The following is a 21791-nucleotide window of genomic DNA, read 5'->3' as shown; positions in this document are numbered from 1 at the left end:
TGTTGTAGCTTACTATTTTATTTCACATTTTTTATTTTCTTAGATTCCCCACTTGAAAATGCTATTGCAATCTGTTCTTTCCCTGCTCTTCTCGCTTTCTGCTTGTGAGAATAATGCTTCAACTGCAAATATGTACTGAATGTATTTTATGTACTATATCTGTAGTTATAACAAATAAGAAAAACTGGCCTTCATGGATTTAAACAGCACTCCTCCACGTTAATTAAAAAAAAAATCATTAGATAAGGGTTCAGGATTCCTAAGTCTGGTTCCATAGATGGGTAGTTATGGATCTTCAAATCAAACTATGTAGAGAAGGATCAGCATTTTCCTTATGAATTCCCAGTGTTTAGGAGCTAGAGTTCTGACCAGCGTCCGACACCTGTAACCACTCACTGGGATGATCCTGAATTCTCAACATTTCCTTCTAACAAAACATTTCCAGCTTTCCTTTGGACATCCTTGCTTCCTTCCCCCTTCCTCTGAGACTCTCACTTTATTAGATATTACATAAATTATGTTTTTCACTTGATGGTCTATCAAACTTTGTTCCTCTTGATGAAATGCCAAAATCTGATCGCTGTGGTTGTAGTCAGCTTGTATATTTCTGGCTGTCCCCAGCCATTGCTGCTTCTTTACTCCACAAAAGGCAAATACCTGCCTCTTTCTTCTGTAGGGGTTAGGAGAAGCTTCCACAGCTCTGGTCTCCTGTGGTAGGCCTACAGCCTGGGACACTTTTACAACTTTTCTACAGGGGCATGCAGATGTTTATGCATGTATATGATAGATGTATGAACTTAATTCAGTGCTATGCACCATGCAGTTCCACAGAGACTAGCAGGGTAAGTGCATGGTGTCCATCTGTATCTACAGCTCTGTGTCCACCTCTGTAAGGAGACAGAGTCAACTGTTCTCCAAATCTATTCCAGTTCAAAGATCCCAGGGTTTGCAGGAGCTGTATAGTTTTTGTCTGAACAATTGGACAAAAGAGTTCAATGTTCAGGACAGAAGAAACATTTTATCCTTAATTTATATGGCATTTAAAAGTTCCAGGAGAGCAATTACATTCTTCTAAATTCATAGCTGCTTCTGTTTCTCACATTTGAGCAGAGGGCGGGCTTGTGACAGAACCTTTAATTTTGCTCTTTTAATTATTATGTTCCAGAAAACTAAAATAGCCTTGTGGAGTACTATAGATGACAATCTTTCTGCTATTTTCAATGAGAGGAGAAGCACAACAATTACTTAGGTTCTTTCACTGAGAAGCTGAGACGTCTGTGAGTACAATGGTGCCAGAGGCCCAAAGAAGTGAGAGTCAATACGCAAGTAATGCCCGGTTTAGACATCAAATTCGCAGCAGTGCTGGCAGCTCACTGTACCTCATGGCTAGCAGCGCCCTTTGAGACACATGGGGCAGGCTGTTTGCTACCTGCACGTGCTCTCACTAAAGGCTGCTTTCAGCAACCCTCAGTACATTCAGGATCTCGGCTATCAAACGTACGCTCTTATTTCTTGCCAGTCACACACAGAGTCATGAAACTTGTTACCAGGGAAAAGTAGGTGCTATCCAAAGCCATAACAGAGGAAGACTGAGCTGCGTACAGTTAGTTGCCAAGTTAATCAGTGTGCCACTGGTTAGACTTCTCTTCATAGGGTCTCCAAATCCATCAACAAGGGGGTGTTCCCCATCTGCTTGACTCTGGGTGATTTGCTTGAACCCCAGAAAGTCAAGCTGTTATAAACAAATGGCTCACCATCACGGTGTCGCAGTATTCACCTGAAAGCACCAGTAGACAGTCAACACACTGACACACCCATGCCTGAAACGTGCCTTCTCATAGATGACAGGGCGATGCCCTTCTTTTCTAACATTAGAAACCAATTGTATTGTGTTAGTTGGCAGAGCATCACCCCATGCTAACCCAAACCTCTTAATTATTGATCCATCCTCCTTCAGGATTTCATTCTCTACTAAACTGGGGAAGTGGACTTTCATGTGGCTACCTGTGTAACCCAAGGCCTGGAGTAAGAAAAAAGAGAAAACAAGACTTGACTCATAGGCCACAGACTTTAAAACAGTCTAGTGCTTTAGTAATTCTGGTGGTACAGAAAGAGGTCTCTGATGGGTCAGATAACACCTCCTATGGGCTCATATGGATACTGAGTTTCATCGAACAATTCCCTTAGAATTCTGTTTGTGTCACAGATAGTTTTATACTACTTGTCAAAAGCTTGTAGCCAACATCCATACTGACTGAATTTAATTTTTCCTTGTTTTGCCGTGCTCCTTCTGATTGGTGAGATTTGAATGATAAATAACATGATTAGAGACAAAACCAGAACCAGGGGTGATTTCAATGATAAATAACATGATCAGAGACAAAATCAGAACTAGAGAATTCACCCTTCCAACATCCAAGAAGTCAATGTGCAGAACTGAAGGTATTTAAAGGAAGTTGTTTTTTAATATGCAAATACAGTCTGTTGCTTCCATACAGTTGTCAATACTATTATTTCTGTTGTATCATTGATCTAGCACTTGGGGATCAAACTCAGGGCTGTTTGTGGGCCAAGCAGGTACCTTAACGTACAGCCACATCCCAGGCCACAGTGAGTAAGTACAGTAGAGGGCACAGAGTACAGCATTTAACTTGAACATGTTTTGACAGTAAAAATATTTTGTGGATATTTGTGTATGTCTGTCTGTCATCCCTTCTTCAACCCTTAGCGCAGATGTCCTTCAGGACTGAGATGGTCCAGTATCTCCTGATAGCACTACATATTACTAACGCTGCAGAGAAACCAAAGGTTGCATCCTGTAATTAGGTCCAATGTATTTCATTCACAGAGCATGACTATTTAATCTACTTAGATCTACTTTGTTGTTGTTTTCTTTCTTTCTTTTTGATTGTGGTTTTGTTTTGTTTGTTTGACACAGGCTGACACTTAGAAGTCCTGAATGGCCTGAACTCACTTGTAGCATAAGCTAGCTTTGAACTTGTGACATCCTGCCTTGGCACATCACTGTCAGCGTACCAGCCTAAGCCACCATAGCTAGCTTTGTGATTTTAACAGACGGGAAATCCTGCCTCAGCGTTGGAGACTGTCCCTACCTCAGCAGGGATGATTCTTGGCAGAGTGCATTTTTAAGAGCCCCGTGGGTGACACGAATGAATAGCACTGGGCTGAGGCAATATTACTTCACCCCACAAACTGTTCAAGAAGAACATCTTGTCTTTTGAATTATCCTAACACCTTCCATGAATCTATGCATGAAATGAAGCAGTGACAAATGGTTTTCTTTTTAAACACAAAGTGCACATCAAAGGAAAACAGACACAAAATGAAACAATGCTTCTGTACCTCTTCAAAGTCATCTTTGGCTGAAGGAAGGTCAGTGGCTAAGCTAGCGTCCCCCAGGCTTTTCTCCATCCTCTCTCCACGTACCATTGTTGTTTTAACAACTTTGCTGACTCTACGGCCTTCTACTGGTTCGGCCTGAAACTGTGAGGTACTGGACAAAACGCTGGGTTCAGACAAAGTCACCTAACGAATGAAGGACACAGGACAGACAATTCCCAACTGCTAAAATGGAACAAATAATGACATTTGCTGTGCTGTGAAATTAAAATGGTTGCAATACTGGCCTTCCAGAAGACAGTAATTAGGAACAAGTCTCATCAATTGTTCTGTTTAAGTGAACAGCACTGAGCCAGTTAGTGAGTCATTTGAATAAAAGCTTATCAGCCACATTTCTAAAAGGCTTACAGGTGCATTGTTGACGGGCAATCTAGGCTTGGTCTCTTTCCCACAATTAAGTTATTTCCCTCTGCAACATGAAGATAAAGTCAACCCCTGAAGGGAGAGCTTTTAAAAGCTCTGAGATATCAAAGCAGATGACTCGTCAGCCTCATGTCTACCAGCGTATGATTTTGAAGACATGAATGAATGCAGAAGGGTAAGAATTTCAAACTGTATGTCCAAGGGTGCATGGTGGTCACAAGCCTTCAAACAGGGGAGTAAAGAAGAAAGTGGTAAATTATGAATCACTTTCAGATGATAACTGAAATGACCCTGAAATGCAGACGTCTGGTATCAAACACAGGTCTAAAGTGACCTTTGGGAGGCTGGTATGCCAATTGGGCCCAAGTACTGCAGGACACCTGGACACCATCTCTTCATGACACATGCCTGGCCAAGGAAATGGACCTTATTCTCTTCAAATCTGGCTTTGGGTGTCTACTATAATCAACTAGGAGTTATATATGACACAGAAATGAAAAGAACTAGACAGAGACAATGAGCACAATGGCCACATCAAATCGAGATGGGAACTGCTGTGTTTTGGTCTGTGGGTTTGTCTTCACGCAGTGAACCCCACGGAGCTGGGTGGCCTCACCTCTGACTGCTGGACGTCGCTCTTTAGTACAACGCGCTTTATCACTTTGGAGTAGCTGTCCCCACCCTCGATACTGACGGGCTCCTGAGGTGTTCCCTGCATGGTGATCTCCTCCTTCTCTGTGCCGTCCGAGGATACATACCGTCTAATGATTTTCCGGGTAACCTGAAAAGCATTTCATGTGTCTGACTTATTTTTGAGGTACGGTAGCGCATTCGTGATAGCATCTGAACAGGAAGAGTGAGACCGACTCTGGACAGAGCCACCAGCCAGTACCTTCTTCACCACTGTGTGTCCATTCTCGTCCACATATTCTTCTTCCGTGACGGTCTCTGGGGGTATGTCAGGCATATCATCTCCCTAAACAGTAGGAGAAGAGTGTCACGTAAGTCTCTGGCCTTGTCCTGAGGAACCATATCCTGGGATTTTTTAGGAATGTTAGAAAACCAGAGGTCATGTCGCAACATATCGCTGAGGTGCAAAATTCTGTCAGTTTGATTAATTAAAAAAATGATGCAGGTAGATTTAAAAAACAAACAAACAAACAAACAAACAAAAAACATGCTCAGGAGAATCTCACCAAAGTTAGGTAAAACTTAACCAAACCACAAAAATGAATAAGCAAGAGGAGAGGCAGGTGGAACCCAGGAAGCCAGATCTTTCTTCCGCGAGCTGGCACACGGAGGAGGGCTGCCAACCTCCTCGGCCCGAGAGGAGGAAACAGGAGCTGCTTTCTAGGCATGCACTACCTACGGAGCATGCGCAGCCTCTGTCGTTCCGGGTCTTTCTGAGGGAGGGACAGAGCTGTGCCAACGTGCAGTGAGCGGGTACCTGAATAATCACCCTGCGGCGGACAACCCTGGTGGTTACCATGGCCTCCTCATCAGAGCTGGCCTCCAGCTCCCCTAATTCCTCTGATAGCTCCTGGTGGAAGCATGTAAGAATCATTGTTTTTGTTTTTAATTTACAAAAATTTAATTAAAAAAAAATTTTTTTTTTGAGCTAGGCAGGATCTCGGTTTGTACGTCGCCCTGGCTTGATCAGCCTGCCCCAAACTCCTGAATGCCGGCTCTTACAGGGTATGCATCATTCTGCCTCATTTGCTATTGAAAGACTTCGCTGCAGAGTGTCTGGGTGGGTCCGCGTCGTAGTCGGACATTTTGTGCAGGGGGATGTTGGTGGAAAGGTCACCAGGGGAAGAAATAAACGCGTGGTGAGCTCGAGCCCCAGTGGCTACGTCGTCTTGTTGTTTTCAGACTCATAATGAAATCCTGCAGTCCGGGTTTGTCTAGTAAAAGCTGGGATGAAACACAGGACTCAAGTCACACAGTGAAGACTTGTGACCCGCGAACCAGGCTTGACGGGGCACAGAATAGAGCTCTTACCCCCACACGTGGAGCAGCTCCCATTTGTACTGAAGCTTTCTGCAGAAGGGCAGATTTCCTGCAGCTACTAGTTAATCAGACATTTCCCTGGCATCAAACGTTGTAGGCTTTGAATACTATTACACCCATTTCTTCAGAGAAGCTAAGATAATACTTTGATTTATGAGTTTGACACAAAGCCAGAGATGAGGCGGGAAAAATCATTTTGATCAGAAAGTCTTAGAAGTCATAGTCGGTTCTTCTTAAAGGATCATGATTTCCTTCCTCCTATTCTCTTTCTCACAAAATCTTGCTATGTTGTAATCCCAGGCTTGTTTTAAATGTGTGATCCTCCTGCCTCAAGCTTCAGAATACTGGGATGGCAGGATGGACTACTATCCTCAATTTAAAGGGACTTTTTTTTTTTTTTTAAAGAAAAGAGTTCACTTAACTTCTTACTGTGTCTCAAACTACACAAGTTATAGCTTGGTAGCCTTCTTTTTTAATGACAAACATACAGATTAAAAACAAAATTATACACGCAATACAGTCAGGGACCACTGTCTAGCAACATGGTCAGAAGCTTTATAATACTGTTTTAAAAACATTTTAGAAAATAAAAACGTTTTTTTGAAACTCTTGCTTTTCAAAGGAAAGAAATAATTTCTTCTTTAATGAAAAACACACTGGGTTTAACACAAACACCCTCACACCTATTTTTGTGGATGAGAATCAGCTGGGAGGTCATTTAAAATAGAGGCATTTGCTCACACTCTATTCTTCAAGCTTCTTCAGAAGAAGGGAGAGGAGTCATGAAGAGAAGCAAGCTCCTCAGTCAGCGCTGAGGTATGTGGATGATCTAGACCATATTTTGAGAATCTGTGGCTTTAAAGCATCTCTTGAGATGGCCTGCACTTCTCCTCATGACTTTAAGACTCACTTTATGACAACAGAGGCACTGGCAGGCATTTGGACAACAGAAGATGTCAACAAGTTAAGGCACAGTGTGGTTACTAAGACAGATTGGCAAGGTGGCTCATCGGGCAGAGGCGCTTTTGGGGCAGCCACAAAAAGCTGTTTTCACACTCCACAGGGGCCAGGAAAGGACAAGCTTTGACTTTCTACGCGTGTATTCTGCTGTCCCCACACACCAATTTTTTTTTCAACAAAATTATACTTTTGCACTGAGGAAAGTTTGGGTGCTAACCGCCCCAGATAATGCCAGTGCAAGCACTCATCTCTACAGGCTGCACACATCCGGTGGGCCCAGTATCACACTGGCAGACCGCCATCGCCACAGTCACACAGAACTCTAGTAATTTCTTCAAAGCTGTGTTATATTGTTGTCTCGCTACAGTGTTCATTTTCCTTAGCACGTGGATTTCCCATGATGAAATCTGAACTCCCCGGAAAACAGCTAACATTAGAACTATGTACCATTTCCTCTACTCTCAAACTTGGGGCCTTTTTGTGTCCCAGTTTAACTTGTATGATAAGCCTTTTTAGCTTTGAAGTGAAAAAAAGGAAAAAGAAAATAGAAGAAGAGAAGAAGAAGAAGGAGGAAGAGGAGGAGAAGAAGAAGGAGAAGGAGAAGCAGCAACATTAAGAAGAGAAACCAAAAGCTCTGTAACTTTGTCACAGGTGAGGAAGGGCACGCCAAGGAAGGAAAGCCTGACCTTTTGGAAAGCCGCATCACTGTCAAGTTTTTCAAAGGCCTGAGGCTGGTCATCCGCCGACTCCACTATCACCAGGCTGGTTTTCCTTGGAGAACTCTGTTCTTTGGACTCAGAAACCTCCTCGGGTTCTTGCACAATGGGTGAACCACGTTCGCTAGTCGCCGGAGTCTGTAGACAAGGCTTTCCTTCCTCAGGACTGGTACTGATTTCCTCAGGAGTCTTACACAGAGAGCCAGGAATGGATGTGGCCTTTTGAGTCTCAGTCCCTTCTTCCCCTGGTGTTGTCACGCTGGAACAAAAAAGTCAATTCACAATTCAAGAAAAATGGAAGGGAAAATGGAATTTCTCTTTGTCAGTCAAGTTAGTGTGCATGTGCACGCACACACACACAAATAGATAAATGTCAAAGTTTTATGTAACAAAGGTTTATAGATAATGCTTTTTAAGCAAACAAGAAAGTTAGCAGAATGAAATAAAGCCGTGTTAAAGTAGTCTGATTACAACTAGAAGGATATACAATTGTATGTCTATTATTTGATGGAAGGACCAGTTGACACTGATACTTGTCTAGCAGTTTTTAATAATTCCCACACAGCCTTCCAAAACCTCGGTTTCTAAACAAGAACATTCTTTGCCTTTTCTGCTCCTTGCTTTGTATACAGCACTTTTCTGTCCTACCACTGATAACAAATGCCCTGAATGCCTCTCTGGTGGTCCTGATCTTCCCACATTTCTCTTTCTCCTTCCATCTCCCTCTTTCTCTCCCCCCCGCATAAACCTTTTCTATATGTTCTCCCTTGCACTCTATGGGCAGGCAACAGAGTAAGGTACACAAAAGGAAGAAATCATTTCATGTCTCCCTCTTCTCATGTTTTATAAAATTCACCCAGTGTCAATAAAAGCACTGGGCTGTGAGTTCTCGACACACTGGGGTTACTTCTCCTGAGCTCCTTTGTGTTCCTGGATAGACAGCTTCTCTCAGGCAGCTTTATCTCTCCTTCACCTGGGAAAATTCTAAGCTGAATGATACTCTCGGGTTCTTTTAAGCAATTCCTCCCTGTTCTTCTGCTTACTCCATCCTGTCTCAGATTAACGGTATTACACTTTGTACATAATTTCTACTGCACTGATGCTTTTATCCTTAGATACCACACAGCTTTGATGAAGAAGGGCTTCCCCTCCTATGCCATCACTGCTGAAACTCCAGTGCAGCCCATGGCACAGTGTGGAAGTACACCAGTGAGATACGACAATCCTACAAGTCGTGACAGTGGTCTGCAAGGAGTTCACTGCAAAGGTGAGTCATGGGCTGATCTTTGGCCTCCGACTGTTCAATAATGTATAATTATCATGGTATCTAGATGCGGAAATGGAGACTTGGAGCACTTTGGGATTTCCAAGGTCACAAAACTGGAAGCTGGCTCAGGTAGGACAGGGCCACACAACATAGTCACGTTACTGTTTCCGTTTTTCTATATCAAAGCTTGTAGTTATAGGTGGGTCACCGAGAGATCATCAGAACTTTCCTGTGTAGGATGTCCCTCCCTGCCATAGCAGCTGTGTCTTTGGAGCTGCATTTAATAGACTTTCTTCTGAAACTCACTAGAATTCCTGCTGGTCTTGCATTTTCCCTGAGAAATCTTGTTGAACTGGCTCCTGGTGCATTTGGGGAGAGAGTGCTGCTGCTGGGCTGTCCCCCTCAGTTTTGGGGATGCAATCCTGAAATGTGGAATAACCAACAGAAATGTCTTCTTCAGAGACCATGGGAGGGTGGTCGCTGGACTCGCTCTCTTTGGAAGCTGCTTGTTCTTCTTTTTCCTTGTGCCGGGCAGCACAGAGCTCCTCTTGAAGTACTGAGAACCCTGCAGGGGAGAGCAATTAAAATATTCGTGAGTCTCACTTATATTAGGGGTATGTTTGGTAGGGAATTCTGTGTTCTACACCCTGCTGTGGGATCATTTGTTAGAAAGATGAGCAAGATGCTTCACCTGACTTCAGTATGCTGATTGCTTTGAGAAGCCCAGGGAAGAGTAACTGGGAAGGATGCAGAGTGACAGGTCCGCAGAGGGCCACAGTGAATTGTGGGAGCACTTCCCTAGTGTTAAAATGTCTGAAGGAGCCCTAATGATAAGCAGGTACCACCTGTGACAGTGAAGTCATGGAGTCCAAGTGGTAAGAAGAATCCATAACACCTTGTGTTCGATGCTCTTTTTATCTAGATGCTCTTATGTGGGGCTAAGAAATTTCATTACATCAAGAGCATTGGTGAATTACCAAGCAATCTAGCTGGGGTCAGGGAGGGGAGACGTCATGAAAAAAGATGAAGAAAGTAAATAAGCCCTTGATTAATGGAGGATGAAATGCAGCACAAAAGAAGATGTAATAGATTTAGCAAATGAGGGAATTTAGTATACAGTAGCAGGAAGGAAGGTAGAATGGATACTCGGACACCTTATCTTGGTAGATTTTACTAAAAATCCTACGTTTCTAGGAAATATGAAATATATACAAGTAGGACTACATAAGGGGAAGAGGAATGCTGAGGATATGAAGGGAAAAGTAAGAGTTGGGGAAGTACAAATCAGAAAGGGAAAAGGGAAAAGTAAGTTGGGGAAGAATGGGGAGGAGGGACAGGTTCAAAATAAGTGAGAATAAATTCAGTATAAATTAATACTTAAACGTAACAGGGTTAGTAGCCAAAGACTCCAGTAGGTCTGAAGAATTATCGGTTGGGAAATAAAAAAGGAAGTGTGATATGTATTATTGCAGTGCTTAGAAACTGCATAGCTACTGGTTATGACGTGTTAGTGCAAAATATAAAAATTGGTGGTTAAAGTAGATAAAGAGAAAAAGTCAGTATCAAAATGTTCCTCAAGGAACTGAGGAAAAAAAAAAACTGGAAGGGCCACCCATGGCAGGGAGACTTTGAGTAATGAATAAAGGGGGCGACCAATGGACAGGGCCGGAAACTGAGGTGGCATGTAAGCAAATACATTATCACCAAAGGCTGTAGTCTGTTGCCTTAAAAAAATGGAGGCAGTAGGTTCAGCTTCCGTATTATCCCCTATCCCTAAGAGACATCACTTGACCTTCACTGTGGTCCAGTGCAATGGTCTGCTCCATTTCCGCATAGCTGTGGCTCATGCGCTCCTGAAGGGGTTCTGTGTTGGTCTCCAGGAGATGTACAATATCCATCCTGTTGATCTTGGTGAGGCATTCGATGAGGACTGTTTCTGAGACATTAGAGAAAAGGTATTCCTTATATCAGAGAGGTACTCTTTTCAGGATCTCTTTCATTCAGTTCCCTTATTAAGCTCCTAGTATGCATATAAGAACCTGGCAAAGCCTAACTAGAACCTTTGTAAATGAAGGCAAACAGCAATGCATGGACCCTGCACACTATAAACCCTAAAGGCAGGGATGTCAGATAAGACACAGGACATAGGCCAAACTGGATTCTAGGTAAAACAAAGACTTTAACTGTATCTCAAATATGGTGTGGAATATATTTATATTAAAAGATAGTTGTTGATGATCTGTTTTTAAGTTTAACCAAGTACCCCTCTGTTTCTACTTGCTAAATTTGTCAATGTTGCTAAAAAAAAAAAAGAATGTGGATCAAAAATAAAAACAAAGCCGTAAGAGATCTGAAGATGTTCACGGAGACATGAAAGGAAGGGCTAAAGCTGTGCATCAACTATGGTCTATCTTACTTCCCACCCTTTCCCACAGGGTCATAATATAAAATATCAATCACCATATAGAGTATCTATTTGATTCCACCTCCCCCACATACCTAAATTAGTAGAGTGGAATGGAAACATGAACTAAAGACAATACACTACTCTCAAATACTTAGAACTACACAGCTGTGCTCGCTAACCAGCACGTAGAAACGGTTAGGTCTGTTAGCGGCAGGTTCTCATATCACTGCTAAGTGGTCAGCATTGTCCACAAACAAGCCATGCAAGACTTCTCATAGGACATCGTTCTAAAATGATAGCAGCTTGTTCTCCTTCACCGAAAGTGGTTCTTTTGACAGCTTATTGTACTGATTTTTACTGAGAATGGGATCACTGTGTGATCCACTGCCACCTCTGTCTACCACCTTGGCCTTTGTGCTCACCCACCTACCTGTGGCATGCTTCCCATCCCTCTCCAGCCAGTACTTGAGCAGTGCATGGCTCTGGTCTTGAAGGGAGTTGGGGTTTTCAATTCGAATTTGATGAATTTGCTCCTCAGTGAAATCCAGTTCTCTTGCCAATTCTAGAAGAAGAAGAACAACAAGCTATATTGTCAACACACTGGCTTCGGGCTTGAGTCTCCACGTATTGCTTCAGGATGCATAAGTGATGTACGGTCTTGTAGTGCTATGAGAAATTTGGGTTAGAAGTGACTCATACATGCCTTTGATATACTAATACTCACTAACTTGCTCTTGTTTTCTCTTCTCTTCCTTAAAAATAGATATGGAGTTGATCACTGCCATTGTAGAAAGAGTAAGGGTGAAGGGGTGATGATAAAATGTGAGTGAAGATCAGACCATTATCACTTGTTTAGATTTTTAACCAAGACAATGAAAAACAAATGTCTGGAAAACAGGAGAAACAGAGTATTTCTAACTTTTATGGATTTTAAACTTCTACAAATTATGTTTCTGGAAATGTGTGCAAACATTGGTTGTAGCTAACTTACAGTGATCAGGTAGACTTTTTCTCTTGATTTGAGGTCCATGAAGCATGGTCTGGGAAGCATTAAACTGGTGCAGGGTACAAGCCAAACAGTTTCTTTAGTGGCACACACCTTGAATAGCACTTGGGAGGCAGAGGCAGGTGTGAGTTCAAGGCCAGCCTGGTCTATATAGTGAGTTTGAGGATAGCCAGAGCACCAGAGAAACCCTGTCTCAAATGTATCTCCTACAAAACGTTTCTTTACTTTACTATTAACATTCTATATGAATTGATGCTTGTGCATACTAATCTAATATGTAGGTATGCGTCTGTGTGTGAAAGGAATGACTTCTATTATCTAGCTGATATCTTTCAATATTAAAAATATCCTTGCTCTAGTAATTCTATTAAATACATCAAATAGGATTTGATGTATTTACTTTTTCCTTCTTTTTGTTCTGTTTCCTTATAAGGTTTACATTTTTTGCCAACTTTATTATTCTTAACACATTTAGCATATGTGTGGATAGATATATCCACAAGGCAAATAATATATCAAGGCAAATAATACGTATCTACTATACCAACTGGGGAGATTTTGGTGACATTCTGTCCCCCAAATTCAAATAAACATCTGTTGAGTATTTCAATATTATTCTATAATTACCAAAAGTGAGAAAATGTGCTATTCCTACAGCTTGTAGTCATTTATTAAAAATTATCAATCGTCTTTGAGAGGGGATACTTACTCACTACCAAATATTTAAGAAACCGATATAATAGTAATAACTTTACACTGTTTGCCTCAGTGAGGCATATCCAAGTGCTATATAAGAAACCAAATCAAAGTTTAAAATAATAAATATGAAAGCAAACTAGGCTACAATGTTGCCTAATATTAAGTTATGGGCAGATGAAATGTATATTTTAAATGTACAAATCATGATTTGTAAAGAACAGTGTGGATATTAGAATTCACCTTTTCTGAATAAATTACTGAACATATACTCCATGCTTCAGCACTCCTACCTCAAACAATGAAAAATAGGTGCAACACCTCATTCATGTGTGTCTTATTGTTCACCCACAGCATATGTTAGTGCCAGTTACTATGAACACACCTGACATCAAACATAAGAAAGAAGCAACTGGTAAAATCTCAAATGTTGTGAAAATTGCCAGGCATGGAGCTCACACTTAATTCCTAACTCTGGGGCAGGGGATTGCCATTAGTTTAGGCCAGCTTCAGCAACATAGTGAGTTCCAGGTTGGCCTGGGCTATAGAGTAAGAGCCTGTCTCAGGAAAACAAAAACAGAAGATTATAGACACTGAATCCAAGAATGTCTGAAACCTGGCCATCTTTCCCAAACTTAGCTAACTCTATAGAAGGGGATGGGTAAGGTAAATGGGTTTATTTTCAAAATCTTCAGATCTCATGTTCTAAACTCCAGAACTCTTGAGAACCCTCTGCTCAGGCCGCACCATTAGCTGTTGCAGTCATATTTTTCAACTCATAAATTTTCTTTGTATTATTTGTTATATAGTCTTCTTCAAGAAAAATGAAGGTGGGGGCAAGATCTTTAACTGGCTGTTTCTGAGGAGAAACTGGGTCACCCCAATTACCTGTCCAGCTGAAGCCAAGGTGATCAGCAATGTAAGCCAGCCTTTCTTCAATCCGCTCCTGCTCATCTTGGGGATCTACAGAAGGTCAAAAACAGAATGGCCAAAGAGTATCTGGGACAGGAGGGGAACCATAGTACTGATCATCCAAGAGAGGAAGACACTTGAGCAAATATCTGATAGTTGCATAAATTAGCTATCACGATTCAGGTCCTATGAAGTGACATGTTTTCTGATTTCTGGGGTAAAATGGGGAATGCATCCCATGTGGTGGTTTGTGGAAACCACCTGCTTCCACATCCATTTAATGAAGACGAGTAACTGAACAGGATGTCTAGTTATCTCTGGACTGTCCTTTTATATTTTTGGAAAAAAAAAAAAACTGTCCACCAAAGCACACTCATTTTGCACAGGAAACACAAGAGATATAGAAGCTGAGTAACTGGTTGAGTTTTAGGACGAATGCCTGTGGAGGTGTCAGTGACCGCCAGGTCCCGCCTGAGAAAAAGCACTAAGAACTATCTTAAACCTGGCTGTGTCTGTGGCTAGGAACAGTGCTGTGCTGATGACCTTGGAGAAAGACCGGATAAAGGCATGAGTTTTTCTTTTCTTCTTCTTCTTCTTTTTTTTTTTTTTTTTTTTTGATACCATCCTGGTGTGAGATTTGCTTCGTAGGCAATGTTTCTGGCTGCCTGTTCCTAAGGAACTCTCACAAACTAGGATTCATCCATTTCCCTTTTAACTACTGTGGACTGATGGGAAATCCTATGCCACCCACATTTAGGAATAAGTCTTCATTTAGAGATAGTGGAAGCTTCAGGTTGCCTCGCAAAACCACCCATGGGTTCCTTTTTCTTTCTTTCTTTCTTTTTTTTCTTTCACAGTTCCAAGAGCCATCATTCCCTCGTGCAAAGTTTTGAGATTTTGTTGTCTGCTGAATCTCATCTGAACATGTTCACATCCATCTACTTCACAAATGTAAAGTGGATTTTTACATCAGGTTTGTTTGACTAATTTGGTTAGCATGGGTATCTGAAAGATGACCTCTCCAAATTCAAAAAACAGATACACAGTGTTTAGAATTTCAGGATGTGAGGAATCTTTTTGAGTAAAGGGCTTTCTAATCATGACAAAAAAAATTGAATATACCAATGATTTAAAGCACTCAAAACCAAGAAATTAGAGCAGGGAGTCCTTGTGCTGTGAAACCCAAGGATCACGTGTAAAAACAAAAGTATTTAACTTGAGGCTAAGCCTGAAACTTCAGAACAACAAAACCCAAAGCTTGTATGGCTTTACGTGCAGCAGCTAAAGAAAGGCAAGGTCCTCCATTGCTTGGTTATGTTTATGTTTATGTTTTTGATAAGCATTCTCATTACTCAATCTTGAGATTGTTTCATAGACAAGAGTATACAGAAAAAGCACAAAACACAAAAGGGCTTACACAAACACATTAACCACTACAGAAAGCTTAAAGAAAATGGAACACAAATCACAAAATAAAACAAACATTACAAAAAAAAAAATCTCTATCAAATTTATGACATGCGTAGCACAGGGAATCCCAGTGGCTGGCAAATACCTTCAGCTGGGTCATGGCCATTTTCATCAGGGATGCGTTCAATCATAGTCTCAATGGACTCATCCCAAATTGGCCTTGTGTCAAAGATGTCCTCAGGAACTGAGTGCTCAGTCTCAACAGGTGGCAGATTCTCAATGACTGACACTTCCAGGGCGCTACTACTTTCATCATCGGAAGGGGGCTCCTGCTCCCTTTCTGACTGCGTGAGCCTGTCCACTAATTTGGAAGCCTCATCACTAATCTCCTCAAAGAATTCTATGGAGTTTCTGTAAAGGTCAAAGAAGTGCTCCCTACTGTCTTTCGTGGGGCTCATGGCTGCCCTGCCGGAAGATGAGGTGCTTTTGCTCTTAACGGGCAGTCGGGATGCAAATGGCTTTGGTTTTGTGGCCCCTTCTTCTGACTCAGACTCAAACCCCTCTGCCCTCTCCCTGCTCTCTGTTTCTGTCTCAATGTAACTTCTGGCTTTTACTGGGCATTTAGTCTTAGCATCGAGGGGACTAGCATCTGATTCAGATTTGCTTCTACCCTCTGGTGCTCTGCTTAGCATGTCTTGTCCCTGGGGAATGGCTATCTTCTGGAGAGAGGTGTCTGGATGGGGGAACTGCCACTCAGTTCTTTGGGCGGTTGCTTTGATGGGGATTTTGGACTTTGGTTTTGCTTCATCCTCCTTACTTTCCTCATCCAGACCAGATGGGATATCATCAGAAAATGCACTCTCATCCTCTGCAGATGGAGGGGCTGGGACTGAAGTGGGGAGAGTCCTTACAGAAGATTTGGGTTCGCTTTCAGTAGAAGGCACATTTTCCATGGGTGCAGTAGGGATCTCAATCACAGACCTCTGTTCCTCTGGAGAAGAATCTGGGGACTCATCATCCCGATCTGAATAAATAGACCTAGTGACTGTGGAAAAGTCCAGCTGAGGAACTGACTTGGGGAAGGCAGGGCAAGGCTCCTCAGTGCTCAGAGAAGGTGCATCACTTGATTGCATGGTGGTGAGTTCCCTGACCACTGTGGAGGCAGCCTCTTTTATGGGTGTTTCAATAGAAGCAGAACTCATCTCTTGGGAGTCAAGGTTAGCATCTAAGGCAGGTAATTCCTCTGTTTCCTCACTCATGTCATCAGGAAGTAATTCTCCCTCATCGTCCATTGCTTCCTTGGATTCTGAGAGTTCCAGTGACTCACTTGTAGTCTCCATCTGTGGAGGTTCAGCCCCAGTAGTCCCTTCCTTCAAGTCTTCAGAGATAGTCTCTTCATTGGATTCTTGACCAATTTGAAAAAAGTGCAAACTTTCATCCGCATAGGACCTTTTGGTCATGTCGATAGCACCGCTTCGGGTCATCTCAAACAATTTTCCTTCCTGAAAGAGGAATGGATTTTGTTCACTTGTTGGGGTACCCTCTTCAGTTGGGGTCCTAGCAGGAGTCGTATCAGGAGTGGTACCCTGTGACTGTCTGTCTACCATCAAACCAAATATCTTCTGTTCTTCCTCCTTCACTCGGGCTTCAAAGGCTTCATCATCTTCACGGATTTCACTCCAGGAGTCAGAGTCCACATCTGTTTTTGTGATGATGACTTTGCTTACTTGCTCACCAATGACTGGTGGTGTGCTTGGTGTAGCGGCTGCCACAGACGAGGAAGGCCCATCCGACTGTGTTCCCCACAGGGTACTTTTTTGCTCGGAATCAGTTTCTATGTTGTGGCTCTCACAATTAGATTCTTGGCTTGAGATGGTTCTATTTGAGGAGTTTGTCACTACAACATCCTCAGCAGAGGATCTGATGACAACAGAATACACTTCAGGTGAATGAACAACTGTGGCATGGCAAGTATTGGTTTGGATTCTGCTGTCCTCACAAGAGAAAAATGAGGAGGAAGGGACATTTTCATAAGGGCTGATGACTTGAGGATCAGAATTTTCATCAATCTCAGGTAAATCAGACACTGGAACATCCATAGCAAACCTATCTGTTTGGGTTGGAGTAGATGAGTCTTGAGTGGGATGGTCCTGCTGTAGGCTCTCTGGCGTCTGGTCAGTTAGTGTGACCTCTGCTTCTACAGAGGAAGATGGGGAGGGGAGTTCTTTATCCGATTCCTTTCGTTCAGCTACCAAACAATGAGACAAAGAGGACAAGGAAGAGCTTTCCCTTGGAAAATCTGCTTCTGTTGATTCCACCTCAGGAGGATCAAGCTCTCTTTCTTCTGGGTCATTTTCAAGAGTATCCTGGAGAGCTAGTGACTCTTTGTTGACAGGTAGCTGCTCCTCAAAATCATTACTTGCTGGACTCTGAACTCCTAGGGAGTCAAGGGCAACTGAGTTGCCAGGACTCACTGCCTCACAACCATGGCCATCGCAGGCTTCTGGTTGATTAGGCTCTTGGTTCAGGTCATCAGAAGATCCATTAGCACCATCAGTAGAACTAGTCTGACTGTCTTCAGCTAATTGCGAGCCACAGTCTTTGTCTTCTTCTGAGTTAGATGGCTCTTCTTGACTGTCCTCACTCATCTTGAAAGTGTACTGTTTGGAGACTATAGGCTGGAACTGTGCTTCTTCGGGGCTGGAATTCGAGTCTATGCTGGATGGGAGGGGAGATGGAGGTTGCACTCGAATAACTGGCTCTGTGAGAAGCCCTGAGTCAGCACCTTTGCTCAGCTGCGTCAGCTCAGGTTCACTTTCAGAGGAGGAAGAAGCCTTTCTGCTCTCTGATGTCACCAAGACAGGGACCTCACTCTCACCATCCGTGCTCTCCAATGGTCTCTGTTCATCCACTTCTGCTGAACAGTCAGCATCAGGGTCTGAGGCTGAAGAGGATCCATCTTGCCTGGGTTCTTTTTTGTAGTCCCTTTTCTGCTTTGCTTCTTGTTCAAGTTCATCAAACGTTTTAATTTTAGTTACCATTTTGAACATTTCCTCCTCTGGCGTGAACCTCTTTTTCTCCCCATTTTCAGAGTCATCCTCTTCTGCACATTCATGAATCACAGCTGGCTTGGGTGTACTAGAGTCTAAGGGTTTGGGTGTGACCTCATAGCTAACCTCTTCAGAACTGGGAGTGTCAGGGGAGAGGGGGCTTTTCCCTGAGCTCTCCATGAGTGATGTCTGTTCTAGGCTGTCATCCTCTGCACTGCCATCGGGGTCTCGGAGCAGCCGAGAACGCATGGAAGCCACTTCGGCAACAAGATCTGTTTTGGCAATAGCTGCAGGGAGAGGAAAGTGACTTGGGAGAATTCCTGCCTTCATTTTAGGCTCAACTGGGCTGCTTTCAAGAGAGTCTCTACAAGGGGACTCTTTCAGAGGACTTGGTTCTAGAGAATCAGGAGTTTTGTGTGAGGAGTTATCTTCTAGCACAGGGCTGGCTTCCAGAGAGTCTTTGTGGCTGACTGTTAATGATTCATCAGCCATTGGGCTGAGGACCTCACTATCACGGCTAGGGAGTGGCAGGTCTAACCCCTGGGGACTTCTAATGGTTCCCTGGGGCTTAGGTTCTGTTCCTTCCACTGTCTTCACAGAAGCCTCAGATGGTGGGAAAGCCTTTGGTATCTCTGAGGGAGTTAAGGATTCCTGAATTTCACTTTCTGGTTGTGTCTTGGAAGCTGAACTAACGAATGGGAGCTGCCTTTCATCTAAGGATCCTTTCTCAGTAAATGCCTGGCATGTTTCATTCTCTAGTGACATACTGTGGCTACCAGGGCAGCCATCTTGTTTGGAGCATGCGTCTCTGGGAGGGTCTTGGGTGACCTCCTTCTGAAAATGCTCCATAGAAGGCTCTGCGCCCGCAGTGACCCCGCCACCTTGTCTATCAGAACTATCAGTAGTGTCTTTAGTTATAGGATGCTCTTTTTCTGAATGAATTTCCGTGGGTGTTTCTACCTTGGTGGTTTCTTTGGTCTCTCCAATTTGTTCCTCACTTTTCTTTGGTGAAAAAGAAAGACTCTCTGGGCTCGTGTCGGGAGTTTCTGCTAGACCCTCATGCTTATAGCTCTCTTCTGAACTGATCTGAGGGGTGCCTTCCATTAGACTGCCACAAGGCGAGCCCACTACCACTTCCTGTTTCAGGCTTTCCGAACTGCCACCCAGAGCGCCACTCTGTAAAGACAGAGCGGGTAGGTACTCCTCCTTCATGTAATCTAGTGGGAATGTTGTGTTGAACGGACTCGTGATCACTTGGTCTAAGTGAACCTGAGCCTTTTCTGTCTCCTCGGTGAGGCAGAACTGTCGGTACTTGTCATTGTCTTCTAACTCTTGCTTGATGACCGCGGAAAAGTCAGTGGAGGTTTTCCTGTCTGGGCTGATCTGGAGATCCAAGTCTCCTTGCTCATCCACGGTCTTTTCTTGAAGGACCTCACTCCCCCGATGGCTTTCTTCTGCCACCACTGTTGGGACTGCCTCGGGTGTTCTAATGATGGGGGCTTTCTCAAACCTTTCCCTAACTGGATCTTCTGTCCTGAGCCCAACGGTGATGGTGGAAGAACGGAAGCGTCTGGATTCCATAGCTCCTGTCCCCTGAAACCTCTGGCCACGCTTGGCTGTCTGGCTTTCTAGTCTCTGGGTTTCCCTCTGGGATACCGTGTGCCCTTTTTCTACCCTACTTTTACTTTTGTCTTGCGACTGTTTCTGCTTCACTGATTTGTGCTCAAACAGCCCTGTTTTGTGTTTCGATGGGTCCTGACCTGACTGGAATGCTTTCATCAGCTCCCGGACAGACATTGTCTCCTCAATTCGTTCTGTTTTGGAGGTGGGAGATACAGGCGGCTGTCTTCCTGTCTTCCCAGGTGACACAGGTGACACCGGCAGGTGCTTTTCGTTTTTCCCAGTGGCAGACATGGGTGCCTGCCTCTCCGAGGCTCTTGCAGAAGGTGAAACAGGCAAGCGTTTTTCTGTTCTCCCAGGTGACACTGGAGGATGCTTCTCCGTTCTTCCAGATGATGGTACCGGAGGACGTTTGTCTGTTTTGCCTGACGGGGACACAGGTGTGTGTCGTTCTGCTTTCATAGATGACACAGGGGAATGTCTCTCATTTTTGGCTGATGGAGAACCGGGTGACTGTTTCTCGGGTTTACCTGAAGACACTGGTGAATGTCGTTCTGTTTTTGCTGAAGGTGACACGGGTGAGTGTTTCTCAGTTTTGCTTGACGGTGACACTGGTGAGTGCCTTTCGGTTTTGGCAGAGGAAGAAAGGGGAGAGTGTCTTTCTGTTTTAGAGGAAGATGATGACTTTGAAGAGGGTGACACAGCGGGGTGTGTCCTGGGAATGGTCTTTTTTGGCACATCCTCCTTGCCTTTGACTCTGACTGGCAGCTTGCTTCGACCTTTCTGCTCATCTTCTACTCGCTTCTGAAGGGCCTTTACTTTGTCCTTTATGGAACCAATAGGGGTTTCTTCTATCAGAGGAGAGGTGGCCTTGGCAGTGGGAAGGGGTTCGGGGGCCAGGCCTCTGTCTTCATCTACTGACTCTTCTGAGCTACCTTTCTTAAGTTCAGTCTTTTCTTCACTGCCTTGGGAACTTTCCTCTTTTTGTTTCTGCTTTTCTTTCAGTTTCCTCCGCACTGGCTTCTTTATTGCCAGGCTTGGTTTGGGCTGTTTCTGAGCACCCTGTTTCTCCTCTGCCGGGGCAGCCTTCCCTTTGTTATTCTCAGAGCTCTTGCCAACAGCTGGAGCCTGACCCTTCTCCCCTGACTTTTCTTGAGCTGTTGGTGGCTTCTTTTCATGAGGACCCGTGTATGAATTCAGGTCGTCTGTAAGGTAGTTTACTAACCCAGTAGAGTCCTTCTCTACTTTGACTTTGGTCTCTCTGTCTACTCTGACCTCTACACATGGATGTTCAGTGACCTCTACAGGCGCATGTTGCTTGGCCTCTTCGATTTCCTCATCACTGACAATGACCCACTCTTCTTCCAGCTCCCGCTCAGACTGAGAACTCTGTGCTCTGCCTTCATCTCTCATGCAGGTCCCACTTCTCAGGATTGCGTTCACTTTCTCTAAGTCCTCTTTGACTCTCTCTACAATTTCAAAGGGTTCGCCTGGCTCTTCTTCAGCAGCCTTTGCCAGCTCCTTCACTTTGATAGAACCTGCCTTATCAGACACATCTGTGGTCAAGATGGCCGTCATTTTGATCAAATCTTGTTTCATCTCAGAAACTTCAGACAGCAAGTCCGGACTTGCTAAGACAGGAACTTCATTAACCAGGTGGCTTTTCAGGACAGATGTTTCTGTCGACTCTGTCTCATCATCTTTGACGTGAATGAAAAAACATTGAAAGTAAAATGGAAATCAAAAAAGATATTGGCAAATGTAATCAGGACCAAAACAACACAGCGTCTTTTCCTGGTGGTGGGAGGGGCAACAGAATGGGCTGGGAATGGTGGATCCACAAGGTCTCAAGGAACAAGAGCAAAGCAAGGCTAACGGGAAAAATAACTGAAAAGGAAAATGAGCAGGAAATAACTTGCTTAATTTTCTCACTGTAGCACATTCATACATAAAA

At 43.6% G+C, this 21791-nt stretch overlaps 1 protein-coding gene across 50 annotated transcripts in view; it reads right to left on the bottom strand.

Annotated features, from left to right (window-relative positions):
• The window catches only part of Ank2 (ankyrin 2), a 559246-nt gene that overhangs the window by 3017 nt on the left and 534438 nt on the right, over positions 1-21791 (bottom strand). For 15 of the 50 annotated variants that reach the window (XM_060392764.1, XM_060392772.1, XM_060392763.1 and 12 more), the window contains 8 exons: positions 13734-13808; positions 11574-11705; positions 10529-10672; positions 9043-9301; positions 7440-7728; positions 4676-4759; positions 4400-4564; positions 3364-3546 (listed from right to left, as the gene is read on the bottom strand). In XM_060392764.1, the coding sequence (XP_060248747.1) occupies positions 3364-3546; positions 4400-4564; positions 4676-4759; positions 7440-7728; positions 9043-9301; positions 10529-10672; positions 11574-11705; positions 13734-13808 (1331 nt within the window). Of the gene's footprint in view, positions 1-1928; positions 2021-3363; positions 3547-4399; positions 4565-4675; positions 4760-5230; positions 5324-7439; positions 7729-9042; positions 9302-10528; positions 10673-11573; positions 11706-13733; positions 13809-15312; positions 21538-21791 lie in introns of all 50 variants that reach the window. The other 35 variants (XM_060392739.1, XM_060392737.1, XM_060392745.1 and 32 more) reach the window with 6 other exon arrangements.

This window comes from Meriones unguiculatus, chromosome 10, assembly GCF_030254825.1.
Source record: "Meriones unguiculatus strain TT.TT164.6M chromosome 10, Bangor_MerUng_6.1, whole genome shotgun sequence".
NCBI classification, from domain to species: Eukaryota; Metazoa; Chordata; class Mammalia; order Rodentia; family Muridae; genus Meriones; species Meriones unguiculatus.
Note: the sequence above shows the minus strand (reverse complement) of the source record. Positions and strands in the feature narration are given on the sequence as shown.